General features: G+C 48.4%; 1 protein-coding gene across 10 annotated transcripts in view; it reads left to right on the forward strand.

Annotated features, from left to right (window-relative positions):
- LOC144169428 (tensin-3-like) overlaps window positions 1-17,597 on the forward strand; it is a 292,831-nt gene that overhangs the window by 99,053 nt on the left and 176,181 nt on the right. Inside the window, exon 1 of one of the 10 annotated variants that reach the window (XM_077698575.1) lies at window positions 7,291-7,475. The exons of the other annotated variants lie outside the window; for them this stretch is intronic. Coding sequence (XP_077554701.1) covers window positions 7,461-7,475 — 15 coding nt within the window. The 5' untranslated portion in view covers window positions 7,291-7,460. Of the gene's footprint in view, window positions 1-7,290; window positions 7,476-17,597 lie in introns of those variants that run through there. 10 annotated transcript variants of the gene reach the window in all.

Here is a 17,597-nt window from a genome sequence, read left to right on the forward strand (position 1 = left end):
GGGAAATGTGATTGTCGATAAAGTGGCCTTTGTGCTTGAGTGCGTGCGCGTGGATGCGTGTGTTGCTGCCTTGACACCCTTGACCAGTTAATTGACGAGAGCGGAAGCGGCCAAGCGAATGAGGCTAATTTCAATAAGCTGTAGCTTTGAGCAGAGCGTGAAAAAATTTAAAGCCGGCGAAGGACAGTGCACGGATTTTCTTAAGCGCGCAGACTACTACGAGGAGGGGAGGACAGGGGGGTCGTTTTGCGTTGCCGCCTTCTGCTGTTCTGGACACAGCCCCCATTCGTTGGGCACGAATGCGAGGGCGGGATAGTTGCAACAGTTCTCTCTCCATATCACCGTGCCCTACATGCTTATGGGGCTTGAAATGCCTGGCGGCACATCGACAGTCGTCGTCGCCGAGGCTCCGCAAGTCGAATGTGCTAGCGTTACTACGGAAATGCAGGTATGAGAGGACGAAGGTGGACGATTAACATCAGTATGTAGATGTTTTCAAATAAAATTAGCGTGAGAATGCCGCGGTTCAACCACCAGCACTACGCGTTTGCAAACTGTGAAAATAGGGCGGCACAGGTTCGCTCAGTAGAATAGGCTTCAGGTAAATTGTACAGCTTTATTTTTTATTTCGTAAAACCCTGCTTGGAAAGTAACAGCCGAGCATCCCTCGGTGCATTTTTATTACTCTCGCACTACAGCGATAGCTATTAGGGACAGCCTGCGAAACGCTGTGGAATGTGAACAGAAAACTGGCGTGACCTGTGACGTCATTCCGGGCGCCGAACAGAGCCTGGGGTCACCGCGCATTTCTTGTAGCAGGTTTTAATTCTGTTCACCGCTGCCTCCCTGCATTATAGTTGTGTAAACTGACGTGCCTGTGGTAATGCGCTCCTAAACCGCACAGTTATGAATAACTTTTACTATTTCTTCTCGTATTTTTCCGTGAACCAATCACCTTTCTCGTAGTTGCTTTATTTTCGCGCCGCCATCTTCGCAACGGTCGTTCATCAGCAAATTTGGTCATTCATCAGTGCATGTGACTAACTCTGGTGTTGCGTCTAATAGCTTTCGTTCTTTTTAAACGCTTTCTATTCGATACGGTAGTGTTGCAACGACATCCGATGCTAAAATATTCTCAATGCCTGCTTCCACCTGCTCTTCGATTTCCCTGCAGGGTGCCAGGTCGGTGACTCTTGAGAAACACAAAGAGATGCACACAGACGCGCGGCACGTCGACGTCGCTTATAAACATCGATCCCTTCTCTTATCTTCTTCGAATCACAAACACGGAAGTGCAGAATTAATTCACCCACCGCAAACACTTAGCGGGCAAAATGATAATGATAATCAAAGATAGCGAGAGGAATTTTATAAAACTGGTAACGAAACGCGATTAGTGGCTTTTCAGCCCCTTGGGACAAGAAATCGAGGGGCCGTGTCCGCACTATCTTCACGTAACCCCTGTCTTTTCTTCGGGAGAAGCGCTGTTGGTTGCAGCGCCACGTTTGCCTGTTTTCTTTTTTCCCGGAGGCTGGTCGCGCTCAGCACGATGGAACACGGCAATTACAGCCCGAAGGCGGGGGTGAGACGGCAAGGGTGAAATCGTCGGTACACGAAAAGTCACTCCACGACGCGTCGTATTTTTGGCAGAATGTTGTCGGGCCGGGACTGTGTTGTCGGACGTTGGGCGCCGAACATGACATCCCCCGCACGCGTGTTCGCGGGTCTGGTTTCGCCTCGCGGCAGGCGGGTAATCTGCCGACTGTCAGCCTTCCCCTTTGACGCTTTTCCCGTGGTTATTATTTCTCATTTCGTCGCTTTTGCTTGTCTACACGTTATTCGCGGTTTTTTTCTGACGATGCGCGCTTGAAGTGCAGGTGGCAACTGTGAAGGAGACGCGCGCAGAATTGGGCGACGCCTTCTCGAGACGCTGTTGCGAAATCCAATTGCTTTACGGTTGGATGGGTCGGTGGGCGCTGTTTGGCAGATAGCGCTGGCTGTATACTTCTCTTGCGAAATGAGCTTGGCTGCTCCAGCACCGTCCGTTTCTCTCTCTCCCTTCGCGTTTTTTTTTTTTATCTTCGGTAATTGTATTCCGTTCATGTTCTCCATTCTCTTTGAGTTCTTTTCTCTTCAGGCTTTGGCCAGTCGCTCCATTCCACGGGAAGGCTCCGCAAAAGCCGTTCGGCCAACTCTGCAGGAGTAACATGGTCGCCCCGAGAACGTACGTGCTGCCCGTTCAACGGGACAGCGTAGGTGGGAGTTGGCTTCTCCATCGTTTCCTTCGTTTGCTTTTCTTTCGTCCATTCGAGCGCTTTCTTCTTCATCTTGTCCTTCTGTCTGGGTGCTAGTCTCTCCGAGTGATTTCCGCATCTGACGCAACTTTGAGCGAACAAGCTAACACGTGCGGCCGGCTGCATTTCATCTCTTATAAGTTCCCAAGGGCTGGTTTGCTCTAAACCTCGAAGCAATCCGTTTCAGGGCCGAGAAAAGAAACCTGAGTCGCTGCGAACTTGCGAAACTTTGACGGATGGTTTATAAGCCACCGTAGACCTCTTTCTTTCCGATTCCCCGCCTTTCCCTTCGCTTGGAGAGCCGTTGGTGTCTGGAAGAAATTGCGCAGTCCGAATGCAAAGCCCCCCCCCCCCCCGCTTTCGGCCGAACGGGAACAAAAGAATCCTCTCGACCATGTTACTGCGGTAAGGAGAAAGGAAGCGTCTTTCGAAAGCTAAACTAGAGTTTGTCCGTAAGATTAGTTTTTTTTATGTAGATAGTGCCCATTAGGTTGCTCGCAGCAATAGTGTAGTGCAGTGCAGTGCAGTGTAGCGTACTGTAGTGTAGTGTAGTGTAGTGTAGTGTAGTGCAGTGTAGTGGTGTTGCATCCCAGGTGGAGGAGGGCTGGGGAGCAGAAGCAGGAGCAGGAGCACCAGACGTTGACAGACCAGTCAGTTCGAAATGAATGTGGTCGTAACAGCGCGCTGAAGGGATAGGTGATTGAGGGGGAGGGGGAGTTAGTACGTTATTACGACTGTTTGATTACTAGAAATTGCTGTAATGTTTTAACCAGTCAGTCTGAAAAGGAGGCTAATGGCGGTGATCTCATTAATATCTTAAGAATAAGCGGTTGCTGCCGCCACGGTGGTTCAGAGGCTTACGCATTGCGCAGCTACACACCAGGTCTCGCGCTCGATTCCTTCTCGAAGCTAGCATTTTTTTTATGGGGGGCGAGCGACGGAACAGCCTGTCTGTACGTGCTTTCCAGACACGTTGCACATACGATGGTGTCCTTCCACGAGGACCAGCATTGTTTTAGCCGGGGTGTATCTGGAGCGCTTAAAGCACCCATTTCAATTTTTTTTTTATTTCGTTGATATTATCGTGATACCACCAGTGACAAGTGAGGGATAAAGTGGATCTACACCACTCCTAACAAGACGAGCGAAATATCAACGCACCCTTAGCGCGCACGTTGCTGCGCACTGACGGGACGTACCGTATCACAAAAACGTATTAAGAAGTCAGTGAATAGAAAGTTGCATTTCATTTGTTGATGAGTATGTATATTACCTTTTAGGAATACAAAGGAGGGAATATGAATCCAGTGCAGCTGGTGGTTTGTCTTCGGGAAATGACAGAGAGAGAGAGAGAGAGAGAGAGAGAGAGAGAGAGAGAGAATTATTGCTGACAACGAAAGAGGCCAACCCAAGCAAATATTCTGAAAGTTCAGACGAGGAAATGAAAACGAGGAGAATAAAGCGAGAAAAATAGCAAGTCATGCACCTTGGCCACACATTCAAACATGCACGCACACGTTTATAGAAGCGCCCGCACACACACCAACACGTCAAGGCACGCGAAAGTTCCGCCATTTCTTCTCTGTCTACAGCGAGATTCGCGCAGGAAATAGTATTGCAGAAAACTCCCGTATTCGAGCTTTTAACGTAATTTCGGATTGTGGGGCAAGAACAATGCCAGAGAGGCTTTGTGGGCCTGAATAATTACTCCGAATATATGTGGGCATTTCATTTTTTTTATATTACGCCCCCTATCTTATTATGTAACCCCTTCGTATTGTTCGTGCCTGAAAGTTGCTATTCTGTTTTTTTTTTCATTTTTGCTTCTGTTTGTACTTAAATGCACGGCGTACTGAATGCCCCATCAAGGGGCCTGTAAGGATATTGCGAATGAATAAGTCAGATTTCAGAAAACACGATTATTACGCGTGGCTTACTGAATGCCTTATTCCCGGATTTCCGGCCAAGGACCCTTTCTGCCCCTTCAGCTTTTTAACTAAAGCTTGTGTTTGGGATAGTTGGTTGTACATATCGAGGAAAACAATACAGGGACGAGGACGAAAGAAACTGCTGGTGGTGCAGCGCCTGTACTGTCTTTTAAAGACGATAGTATTTCTTGGGCTACTTAAACCCAGAAATTTTGGTCTGTATGTATGTCTGTCTCTCTGTCCGTCTGTCTTTCTGTGACTCGATTCAGCCACCAGGCCAAAGTAAAATGTATACTGCGCAATAGTTTTATATACTCACAGCCAAATGTGAGCGTCTAAGGCCAGTTTACATGTTCATACTTGTCAAATTTGTTGAACATGAACAAGAAATTATGCAAATACAGGACCGAAACTTAGTACACAAGGAATATTTACAGTGTTTCTTTATTAAAAAATTAATGGATGCATGGTTTTTCGATAGCGAATGATATTTTACATCTACTGCAGAAAACCACCGCCTGCTGTTGCCCGCGCCACCTCCTGGCGGCATATGAGAAATAACGCGGCAACAGCAACGAAAGGTTCCACTAGCTAGGTTCCACGTTATGCTTGGAACGTATGTGGAGCACGGCAACGCGGTTCTATAAACCTTGAAGTCGGCCGCCTCGATTCACACGCGTCTCCGCCGTACTGTAGCGCTGGCATCGAGGAACCCGGCCTGTAGCAGTGGAACGCGCTAAATTCATATCGCCTTGAGCAAACCTTTAGTGTGTTTACCTTGGGATGAGCGCGACAGAACAGGAACAGCATGTGAGGTGAGCGGGAAAGCAAAGGGGGGCTGTCTACAATGACTATCGTCTTTTGACGACATTTGCAACGAAAGGAGCAGATACGCGGTCATTTTTTTCTTTCGCCATCGTCCTCGCTCTGTTTTCTCCGATAGCTTTCTAACTTATTTAAGCCTATCTCATAAACTGCTCTCTGAACTGCAGTGATTGTTTCTGCGGAGAGGGGCGCTTCATGTTTGAGCTAATATCCGTTCATTTTTTAGCCGTTTCTCTTTGCTTTTAAGAATTACCTGAGTTATTAGCCGCTCCACTGATTGATTTAAAGACGAGGTCGCCAGAATGCGACTCTTGGCCACGTCGATGCGGTTTCAAGAAATACAACCCTTTTCACCGGCCAACCGCCATCAGGGCCACTCCGCCGGGACACTTTGTCCAGACCCCTATATCCCGGCAAGTTCAATAAACAAAATCGGCATCAGTGCTTCAGGATTTACAGCGCCTCATCATTCCCCCTCGAGTCTTTCATCACTCCGTGAGATGCAGCCCCAGTGGAACGGCAAAGGCCTTCGCAAAAAAGGGGCAAGAGGGGCAGAGTGCCACTTCGCTACGCCTCAAAGGACGCCAAAGTGCTAGACACACTGCGCAACGTTTTATCCAATACCCTAATATGTTCAATCCCTCTTAAAAGTATTGATACATGAGACGCCGAGCTTCCAAGAATGAACTCTTAAAATAATACTAAGTGTATTTTACAGCAATAGGATATAGCTATCAGTTGTTGATGAACAGGGTGTCGCTCCATCCGCCGTTCCTTCCGGAAACGCCGTTGTTGAGGTAATTTTTTTTAACCTCCTTGGTTGAGGTCGATAAAGGTCGCTTCACTGTTAGGTTATATGCATTGCGGAAAAGCCGACGTTTTGAAGGAAGGCTTGAAAGGGCTGTGTGTAAGCCAAAAGCAAATTTGGTGGCAACATTTCAACACGAATGTGGACACTGAGGCAATGATTGTCTGTGGGTTTGCGTATAATTGTTTTGAATGGAGTTCAAGATGTTGCTAGAGGTCACATCGCACGTTCTGGAGCAACTCCTTACTTCCTTGCCATAGAAATTGCGCGGGCGGTTTGGAATGTCTTTCGTACAGAACGTGCATGCACGCTTAATTTGGGATTTCTATGCCACTGAATAGTTGGATGTATTACGCATTCAAACAGGAAAGGAGCGACCAATTGTTATAGTTTGTAATTTGTAGTTCGCCAAAAACAAAAAAAAATTAAGGCGAAGCGGCATTTGCATGCAGGCGACGTCCTGCGCTCCGTTTTGTTGCTCTCAATGCGGCGCGTAAGGAATAAGAAGACAAAACCGGAACAGCGTGTGGTAACGTGTGGCTACCGGTAACGGAATTCTTGGCGACACAGCCAACGTCAACGCCATGGGTTCTATACTAAGCGTTTCTTACGGCGGGCTTTCACAACGCAGTCACTGGTGCCAAGGGCACGGGTTGTGATTAATGAACAGGCTGGCCAACGTCGTTTCCGCCAAGCAAGGACGACTTTACGTGTATCCATAGTCGTAGTATGGCCTAATTGTGAAGCCGACTCCCACGAAAGGCGATTCGACATTCCCGCTCAAGCACGGCGCTGAAGTTGCATCAAACAAATCCTGGCTGAGCGAGAGGCACCTGTCATTAAGGTCCTGTTTTTTCCCACAATAATAATTTCGCCGCGCAGCACTCCAGGAACACATTTTTCGGTCCTTTCAGTGGATAGACCAGGCTCGTTATGCATATTTGACGAACAGTTGTCACGTTCTGCAACGCAGCTCACGCAGCCGGCTGTTGGCATGCGCGCGTGGGCGATGTTTGCGTATCGAAGAAGCCCCCCATGATCGTCCCGATCCAACTCGACAACTTACGCGTTCGGCTGCGTACGCGAGGCTAAGTGCTGGCTGGCGCAGTCGTTGCGTAACGAACGCCCAAGACGGCAAACGCGTTGCTTCCTTGAGCGCGCCGTCACCTTTGGCCCCGCGTACAACACGCACGCAACGCTTCGAGCACGCGCCGTTGCCGCCGCAATCGTCTGCTAGCGCCGTGAAGGAACAAAACCGAAAGCACAAGTGTAGACGCTCACTCTGCGATTGGGGGAAGCCACTAGCTGACGTCACGTCCGGTAAACGCGCTGGTTTCTCTCGCGCAACAGCAGCGCCGATGCGGCGCTGCGGCTGCGCTCTCGTCGCACGCCCTCTCCACTTGGGCGCCGGAAAAGCCATGTAGGAACCGAAACAAAAACGGCAAAAGAGTTATGTCGGCGGCGCTGGCCAGCGATCGTCTGCGAAGTTTCGCCGGAGGATCCGTGTGTTTCGAAGCCGCGCTGTCCGGCGGTGTGTCGTCGCGTTGGGTGGCCCCTTAGCAGGGACGAACTGGAGTCGATTAGGATTACGCTGACGACGCCGTGATGAGGATTCTGAAGGTGAGGCACTGTCTTCTCTCGCGGGAAACCGAATGCACATGGCTCTCGCGCGCGCGACGTCGCATCGCATGACGTTTTTCGCGCCGGCCGCAACAACGTGACTCGCGGAGGCCGCTTAGCTTGCGCGGGCACGGATGGCGTCTCGGCGTCTGCGGTGTGGGTTTAACTAGCGAAGTGTACGGACACAGAGGCTCAGTTTGGCTACCCTGGGTCATATCGAGCCTCAAGGTCGCATGGTGGGGCCGCAATGCTTATCAGAGCAGGACACTTGAGCAGACGCAAGATACCTCTGCTTTTATCTTCTGTTCTTGGTGAGTGCTCCCTCCAGGTTAGAGATCTGGCCGCTTGTTGCCGTACGTTACATCTCATGCACATTGCAAAATTGTTCGCAAGTTAGTTTGTTCGTCCTGTTTCTCTACCTGAACTGGATAAAAACAACGAGTATTATCTAGGGCGGGAACAAACGGCGCGCAGTTCAATAATGAGAGCTTGACAATCGCCGCCGAAATCATCCTTGTAGCGGTATTTAGTAAATCAGCGCCGACACACAAGGACTGAGGAAAGGAAAGGGCACACAAGCGCTGTTTTACAAGATAAATGCACATCGACCCGCCCATTTCGCTACGTTACTCCTTTTACATAGGCACCGTCTGGCCAGCCTTCTCACAGATGGCTTTAAGGTGTGCGCGCTCGTGATAATTAGACCAAGGCTTCCCTGAAACAGGCTAAACAAAAATTGCATAGTATCGGTTTTCGCTATTCAGCATGTACCTTGCGTTTAGTCAAATGACGCCGTTAAACGTTTGTATTGCGAACGCAGGTGACCAACCGGTATAATCGCTAGGTGGAAACCTTCGGGGCACTAAAAGCAATGTTGCGAGTTTAAAATTCTACCACAGTTTGATGGAGGTGAAACACTAAAACGGCCCACGTACATGATTATTACTGCTCGCTTATAAATTCTGGTGTTGATTTTCTGTTTTAAATGCGATGTCAGGGAATGGGCTATTGAATGAAAAGGCCGGTTTCTGGCAGCGCCCAGCGTCTTTGTGACTCCACCTCCAAAAGTAGAGAAACAATACACGCACAAAGACCCAGGCACGGATGCTCGCGAACCACTCCTCTTTCGCAATGCCGGTTTCAGTAGCGTTGCGAATCTGGGCACCCGGTTAGCGGAATTCGAAATGGCACAGCGCCAACCAACCTACTTTCTAGTTTTACGAGAGCTTTAGAAATACGTGACCGTGAATGTAGTTACGCCCATTCGTCGAGCTCAGACAAGTTCGCCTCCGGTATACCGCGTACGCCGTCCTACCGGTGGGCAATCGCGTAAGGCTTTTTAAAAGCTCGAACAGCTCATTACGGCATTTCTGTGCTATGGCCGTAGTGCACTTATGAAGACTTATTTCCTTTAAAGTTGAAGTTTAGACAAGCTCCTCATAGCGAGGTGCGGTCTGCTTCATTTAGTGTATTTGGAATGGTTGTGCTTGACTGGGAAAGCAAAAATAATTACGTAAACCCCCTAGTGGAAGTTGTCCGTGAATGCGTAAGCCGCTGTTCCACACACCCAGCTTTAAATTCAGCTTTGCAACTATAAGCAAATGCATTGCCGGCGAGACAATGTTTTTAGAATGTTTAGAATTAGAATTTTTGTAGAATTTAGAATTTTTTTTAGATATTCGGAAAGGAGTCGAAGTATGAAGGCCGTGCATAAGACACCATGCACCGTCTTCAACGTCAGATTCACTAGAATACATTAACGCATTGCCTGTGAGACATGGTGATGGTGATGATGTTTATAATTGGGTGGACTTAGCCCTGCGTGATTTGCCGGCAGTTGCTCGCCCGACATGCGAGATATGCTTTCAGGGGTGATATAAGAAAGCTGGTATTAACTTATATTCGCTCTAGCAATGTTTATATGCATTTATAAAAGACCCCACGTATCCCTCCTGAGCGCTATACATCATTTTTTTTTTCAAGTTGGCTTCACTGCTACAAACAAATGTATTGCTAAGAAAATACAGCAACATTTCTTTAATTATAACCGCATGGGGTTGCCGCCTCAGTTGGAATTAATGAGAGTTTGGACCAATGAAAGTGAAGAATAACGACAGTACGCTGCGCTTGGGAAACAGTAGGGCACTCCAACAAGCTGAAATATGAAACCATCTGTGATTTCAGTTTGCGCTTTTTGCTCTAACGAACGAATGTGGCGGAAGGCATTCTCTTCTCCTTCTTCAAAATTGAAGAAGAGACGGGGGGCATTCAATTTGGTCACGACTTCACAGCGGGTGGCCGCGCTGGTGTTTGGTCCTTTTCCTCCACGTCGTCACTGGCAGCCACAGGTTCTGCGCTTCTGACCTGAGATATGATGCCCTCACCTATTAGCTCACCACACACCACTACACTCGCGTCTACATCGACGTAGTCCGCAGACTAGACGTCTTCCAAAACATCCTCCATGGCGGCTAAGGCGTTGCGCTGCTGAGCATGAGGACGCTGGTTCGATTCCTGGCCTCGGTGGTAGCTTTTCTGATGGAGGCGAAAAGCAAAAAAAGCCCGTGTGTACGAGATTTAGGCGCACGTTAAAGATCACCAGGTGGTCAAAATTAATCCGGAGCCCTCCAATACGGCGCGCCTCATCGCCTGTGTTGCGTCGGCGCGTAACACCCCACCATCAATCAATGGTCAAATTTGGATTTGTTTTACCCGATTTTCCCTACTTTATCCGTTCTTCGTTCCGTTCCGGACGCAGCGCAGCATCGTGTGCAGGCAAGCGGGCCTTGTACCAGGCGCCAAGCCGCCGGCGTGCACGGTGGCGCGTAGTTCGGATTATCCATGGTAGAACCTACTCGCTTTCGGATTAACTGGATATTTTGTTCATAGACTTCTATGAAGCTTGGCCCAACTAAATCGTACACTTCGAATTATCCGTAAGTTCGAACTATTGAAGTTTGAATTAACAAGCTGTCACTGTATATTTTTAGAAGCAATGTAGGCGGTGTCATACGAAAATATGAAGGCCTTAGAGATTTTTATTAACATCATTTCCTTATGCGGCGGAAGGCTTACGCTTCAAGCGTTACAGACTACTTTCCTCGAGCCAAGATCGAAAGAAGAACGCTTACGCTTTTAAAATACGGATTGATTTATGCCTTACGACAAGAAAAACTACGCCACATCTCCCTTATTTATGCTTGTGTCCATGTCTATCACGTGGTTTTCATCGTCGTAATGTACCAAACAGCCCAAGTCTGTACTCTGATTCACACCTTTTGTGATTCTATGGCGTGGGCCGAAATCCCCTGCTGGCTGGCGTCATTGCTTTTCGCCTCTGTCATAAAAATATCCACCGTTGTCGGGAATCGAACCCGTGACCACATACGCAGGTTAGCTGATGAGTCTCGCTGGACTTTTCGCATTGTGGGGAAGGGTTAAAAACTGAAATTTTGCCGCGCATTTTTTCCCACTTAGTTGCGCTTCAATGAGCAGTTCTCATCCGTATATGTAAAGGACACTGAAGGCTGCTTAGAGTAATTTGAAGCCAGCAGATGTTGTCGGAGGGCGTTACAAACAAAGGTGTCTATTTTGTAAAGGTTTCATCACACGGGAGGGCAAGACACGAAAAGTTGCGCATATATACTTACCACGACAGAAGCCATTCATAGTATTCGTTACTGTATCGGATGACTGAATATGCTGCTGACCCCCTACCCGGGACATTTGTAGAATTCGTTCCTTCCATCGTCCACAAAAGATAAAGAAAGGCAAGTGCCACTTATTGTTTACACCCCGTGAGCACTTTTTTCAAGAGCCCCTGCCGAAAGCAACGCACAGGCAGGCAAAAAGTGGAGCATATAACCTGGCTCGAAAGCTCTCACGGTGAGCTCTGCTTACTCGCTTCCGCGTCTGCCCGTCGCTTCGACCCCCGTTGTCACGGGTTTGTCCTTCGTGGCCACACACAGCGATCCTCCTCGACCTGCATTGCCAATGGGAGATAGCGAATTGGGCCGCGAATTACGCACCAGGACGAGCGGGACTCAGCGTGAACCCTCATGTTTCCTCCGCACGACTTCGTTTGCTTGGGAAGTATTTTGTTCTCGGCCCTTATTACCCTACAGTTAGAGCTGTCTTAAGACACCCCCCCCCCCCCTTCCCTTTCTTTTTTCGTACACACAGTCGGCTTCTTTTGCATCCGAAACGTCTATACGCACAGCCTATTTTCCGTAGGCCAGAAGTGCCCGACCGTCGGCATCTTCACGTTCGTAGGAACCATGCGCACGGGAAGGAAAACTGCGGACGTCCCTCCACCCAACCGCGCCAAATAAAGAAGGCACGTGCAAGTGCAAGTATGTTTGTTCCTGCGGGCCGCAAACGAACGGCCAGTTCCTCCTGCAGGGTCTTATAGGCGGCGCCGGCTTACGTGCTAAGCCTGCGCCCGGGTCTTCCGTCGCGCGTTCTTCGAACGGGACGACGCGCACGGTCGACGGGTGCGCTTTACGCTAGGCTAAACAAAGGGGCATGTGCGGCCGCTCGCGCACATAGCGCGCGCACATGGCACGGGGACGCGAATAGACGAGAAGGAAGAGGCAGAATCGAGAGAACATCGATGGGAGTCAGACAGAAAGAAAACACAGCGGCGCCCCCGACCTCCATCCCCGGCCCCGTGGCTGGGCCGCCGCCGAAACTTCCACGCACGGGACAAAGAGCAGCGCAGTGGAAAAAGGGATGAGGGAGAAGGATGCAGGCGGGGCGGCGGACGTCGGCTGGCCGCCGCAATCGAAGGTTCGCCCACAGTATAAATATAGGGCTTCTTGCTTTACTCTTCGCTTGTATACATCGAGTATTTCTATTTAATTTTTTTGCTCACCCTCGCCTCCCGTTCTTCTCTCCCCCTTCCCTCCCTTTCTTTCTAATCTCGGCTCTGTCCATATCTGTCCGACTCAGGTTTCCTCGACAGCTGCGATTATTTTTGCCCCCGTTGGTGGGGTGGGGGTGGTCTTTATTTTTCTGGCTTCAACATACCTTTGGGGAAACTTCCATGCAAACACCTTCTTTTGTTGCGTCGGAAGCCGAGATTGTAAGCGCTCATTTTCATCAGAAAACGTCGCGAATAATCGCAGTGGAGCGCTGCCTTTTATCAAGAGAGAGGAGCGATGATGCGGCGCTGCTTAGTAAGCACGAGTGAATCATCGACGCACGAGTAATCGTTCGAAACGGTGGCAGATATCGAAGAAAATGCAGATCCCAGGCAAGTATGTATGCATACGCCGATGCTTTGCCAGCGAAAGGACTTGGTTGAAAATGCGATAGAAGGATTGAAGGACACTCTGCAACACTTCCGATAAACGCGTGCACCCTTTCCTTCACGCCTGGAAGCACTGCGAAAGCTATCGTTATCGCTGGCACGGAGCGGCACTGCGTGATTTGCTCGTCGCATCAGATACGACTTGCGTTTCTGCTTTGCTTTCGTGGCTTTCTTTTTGAAGTGGCTGTGAAATGCGTTCATTGGTGCAACTGAAGGAAAGCCGGCCAATAGCCGCCGCACCGCTTTAATGATGTAATTACAGCGGTCGAAGAAAACCAGTACCGGGAAAGAGGAAAAAATATCTTGAGCGAATTTCTAAGTTATCTGATGGGCATAGAGCAGTAATTTTTGGCTGAGGTATTTTGCGACCCCCTAATTTACGCACTGGATGTGTTGGTTGACTGCGTTCTGCAAGCATTTCAGATTTCGAAAAAAGTGTTTCAGGGTTCCTTTAATCAACCAGTGGAGCAAGCAATGACTTCAGCGAACGTTATCTTCTTTCTATTTCCCGTTGCCACAGTTCAGAAAAGGCAATGCAAATGCATTTCAGTTGATCATGTTTTTACTTTGTACTCGCGTCTATTTAGGGTGGTTCGTTTTCAGGTGAAAACCGATTTTACCAGATTTGTACGCCCCGAACATGTTTCAGGAGAATCGAGTTAAACCAGATTTTTCCACGAATGAACCCTTTCAAATTATCGATCTGCTCAATTGTGGGCTGACGGTCCGCCATTCTCAACCAGTACTTGTTGGGCGCAATCCACACAAGCAAAGCTTTTGAACTCATTGAGTATTGTCATGACTCTGCCGCTCGCTACCGCAGGCTGGAAAATGCTGCACCGACATTGATGCGCCTAGGCAGAAGCTGTGATGTCGAGATAACTCTCTCTTGGTTGAGGCACGTTCAACTACAGGAGAGGTTTCGAATGGAGACCGACACGTTGCGATTGCAGATGATATTGTATGTAAACAAGGATGTGTAAAAAAATGATGACCAGCTTTCTCTGAACAAAACGTTTCATTTCTCAGGAGTTATCAATGCTCTTCTTTACTGTCATAATTACCGATTCATTTCTAACCAAACGCCGCATTTCGGAGAGTATTTGCTAGAAAACCCTGATGTCCTTCCGATTACCAGCTTGAAACAAATACCAATTTTGACGCAGTAGAGAAGCTCGTGACACCTTTAACCCGAATTTTACCCGAACAAACCCCAATTTCAGATCGCTTTTTCAAAAAACAAAAAAAAAAAAACCCGATTTATCCCAGCTTATCAGTTTGAAGAATAGTACCCGATTTTTACCCCCGATTCTTAAAAAATTTAAAACCTGAAAACGAACAACCCTACACCGCATATTCAGGAGTTAAAGGCGGCGTTCTTTTGTTTCTCGTCTTATTGACTTCGTTTCCGCGTCTTTCCAAACAGGGCGCACCTTTGCAGCATCCCGAACACATTTGTATGTCATCGTTTTTTTTTTCGCCAGGGCAACAGCTGCCCTCGTGCCTCCCGGCGTGTAGAATGCGATTTATCTTGCCGCACTATAGTATATCACAAAATGAATATATATATATATTCCATGATCTCTTAGGGACTCGGTGCGTGAGAGTCGTTGTTTTCTCGGGACACCGGTGTCATTGTCCTCTTCGCGCCGAAAGCATTTCGGCTTCGCCATCCTCTTCCCTCCGAGTGAGTCTGTTGACTCCCATTGTTCTTTTGCCGATCGTGTGTAATACACGTGCCGCGCCGCGGTTCCGCCTCCTGGATGCGCGTTCACGTTTGGCGAACGCCGGTCGCCTTCTTTTCGATTTCTGCTCACGGGGCGGCCACGAGCTGGAAACGAAAGCGTCGCTTCTTGCGCAGCGCCTGCATTACGCAAGAGAGAGCGGCCTCCTGGAATTAATCGAACGTGGTTAAGACCTCCGCAACGTGTGGTTGTGTAAGCCCGAAGGACATTGCGAATATCGAGTGACATGATGCAAGCGGGATGCGCAGGCGAACTGGCTTGACATCTTTGTTTTCCCGCTGTTACGACGCACTTAGCTGAGCAGCTGCCTGTGAAATCTTCGAGGGCGTCTTCGGGGACACCCGCTGCGGTTTCATTTGTCGTCTGTTTATTGAGCCTCCACATCTCTTGATGTCGGATTATGCACACGAGTTGTGCTGTGCAGGGCATCACGCTTCGCTGTTATGTCTCCGTTTGCATCTGTATACACGTCTTTTCGTTCATTTGGCAGCGATTACCGATTCGTGGGTGATGTCTGATGAGGCGGTGCTAGCCTTTCAAAATTTGTCCGCGAATGCTCCACTTCAGTGGCGAAGCAATCAAGCCATTAATAATATTTTTCTAACATATCAATCAATCAATCAATCAATCAATCAATCAATCAATCAATCAATCAATCAATCAATCAATCAATCAATAATTTATTTATTTGCGGACCCAGGAACAGCCGGGGGCCTTTGTGGTGGCACACGGAAACAAAAACACAAGAAACATGATGTACACATCTCGCAAAGAAAAAAATTTGACGGTAATAATAATAATAATAATAATAATAATAATAATAATAATAATAATAATAATAATAATAATAATAATAATAATAATAATAATAATATAATCGTGCATACCTCATTAAGGCGGACTTCTGGGCAAGTTGGTATTGCGTCGTAGACGTGTAAAGCGCAAAAAATTAGACCAAGGACGAAAGACGACGACAGGGACAAGCGTGTCGTCTTCCTTCGTCCTTGGTCCGATTTTTTGCGCTTTACACGTCTACGACGCGTACCTCCTCCACAGGCTTCCATCCGCTCCTACCGTGCGTCCTCCGATTCCATTTTTTTCCCTACGAATTCTCTCGTCTCATTCCTCCACGGGACTTTCTGTCTGCCCCTGCCTCCGTACTTTCCTTACAGACCTTGATTTGTCCTTTTACACGTTCACCCTTCCAGTAACACTGAATATTCCTCCTCTCCAGTGACCCGTCTCCTCACCTCTGCAAAGTTGAGACGCGGATGAAGATTATCGGAAGCGGGCGCAGAATGCACTCGGTGCTTCAAACCAAACACGCATCTGAAATTGTAAAGCTCCATGGGCTTTGAGGGAAATTATCCACCGAAACGATGGGAGCTTTGCGGAGCGAAATTCCTCCATGTTTTTTTTCTTCGTGTTCCAAATACCGTTTGAAGTCCGCAATACCTTGCGCAGCCAACCTCAAATGACGGGACCTTATCACTACTTCATTTTTGGCTGAGAACGAATGTATCCAGGTGGGAATGCCAAGACGTAGCAACGGCGTGAATTCGAAGCATGGATTCTTCTTGTATACCGCTCGTCGTCCTTGTTCGCTCAAATAAATTATACGCGACTCCCCAAAGCCGCTGCAAGAACGTGCACGCGCGTAACAAAATAATTTATATTTTATCTACTTAACCATTGGGCCCACTCATTGTTGTGGGAGAATAACAGCACCTCGTGGGGATTAAACGCCGAGTAATTGAAAATACGGAGTAAAAAACGGCTACCCTTCATCACAAAGTAAACTAGAATACCCCACATAATTGGTGGCCTAAATATCTGCATTCGTTCTTCGGGCACGAAAATGTTCCAGTGCGCGCAAGAGAACCGCTTTCCTGGTCGATCGTGCATCTCCATTCTTCTGTGGGTTTCGTGCCCATGCAGCGCGCCTTCGTACACACTACGATGGATGAAATAAAACAATATGTGGGTTAAAAAGAGACAAAATCACGAGTACGTAAGCGTGTTCTCCCTCTCTCACTCCTTCTCTGCTTTTTGCTTCATCTTCATCATCAAAAAGACCTTCCTCCCCTTCTTCCATTTGCCCTAGAGGAATACAGCCATACGGGGGGATCAAACCCTCGACCTCTATTCATGGAGTACAACGCCTCTATCAATCGTCATCGCCTTTTCCTCCGCCCCCACGTTCTTCATCCGCTCAAACGAAGTTTTGTCGTCTTCCTAGCGAGGCACTCGTGTGCTGTGTGTGCCTTCAGGCGTCGGCATTTATCCTCGTAGACGTCTTGTCAGGGAGCTTTGAGGCGCCCATTTCGTGGGCGGCTACATATGGCTCTTGACCCACAGGGCAACTCCAGCGGCAACTGTGTATACAAGCGGGTACAAGAGCGCCGCAATGTCGCGCGATGACGAGCCAGGGTCACCACAACGCCGCCTCAAGACGAGGCAGAGTTACGCTGCGTTTGTTGAGTCGGCTGAGGCTTGACGCGATTTTGGCCCGCGAGCGCTCGCCGCTAAAGTGGTTTTGTATGCAGCGCCTTTAACTATACCCGTCTGGCTACTTACCGCCTGACGCATTTTGATTCTTCGAGCGCATTCAAACATTCTCCGGGGCTTTCGCTTGCAGTAGTCCTTCTGTGGGCTATTCGCGGTACAGCTGAACAGAATTCAGTGGAGGAGGAGGAGGACAAACATTTTATTGAGCCTTTAAAGGCCCCTTAAAGGGGCGTGGTGACCGGCGTACCGGTGACCGCAGCAGCCCTCGCCGTGACCACCCGTTGGGTAGACACTTTCATATTCGCGTGGGAAAGTAGCATTCGTTGGTGTCGAGTAACGAAAAAAAAATTTTCACTTCATTCCTATCGTTCTCTCGTACAATAAAAAAATTGAAGGAAAGAAGGAAATCAAGAGGGAAATAAAGAAGGAAAGAAATCAGAACAACCTAATCTATTTGCTAGAAGCCGTGCTAGAAGCATTACAAGACCGCTGAATAGAGGAAACCTACATAAGTCTTTAAGATGACATATATATGGAATGCGCGGGCAGCATAACCCT

Source organism: Haemaphysalis longicornis, unplaced genomic scaffold (genome assembly GCF_048455015.1).
Source record: "Haemaphysalis longicornis isolate Haplotype H1 unplaced genomic scaffold, Haemaphysalis longicornis Haplotype H1 scaffold_2, whole genome shotgun sequence".
Lineage (NCBI taxonomy): Eukaryota > Metazoa > Arthropoda > Arachnida > Ixodida > Ixodidae > Haemaphysalis > Haemaphysalis longicornis.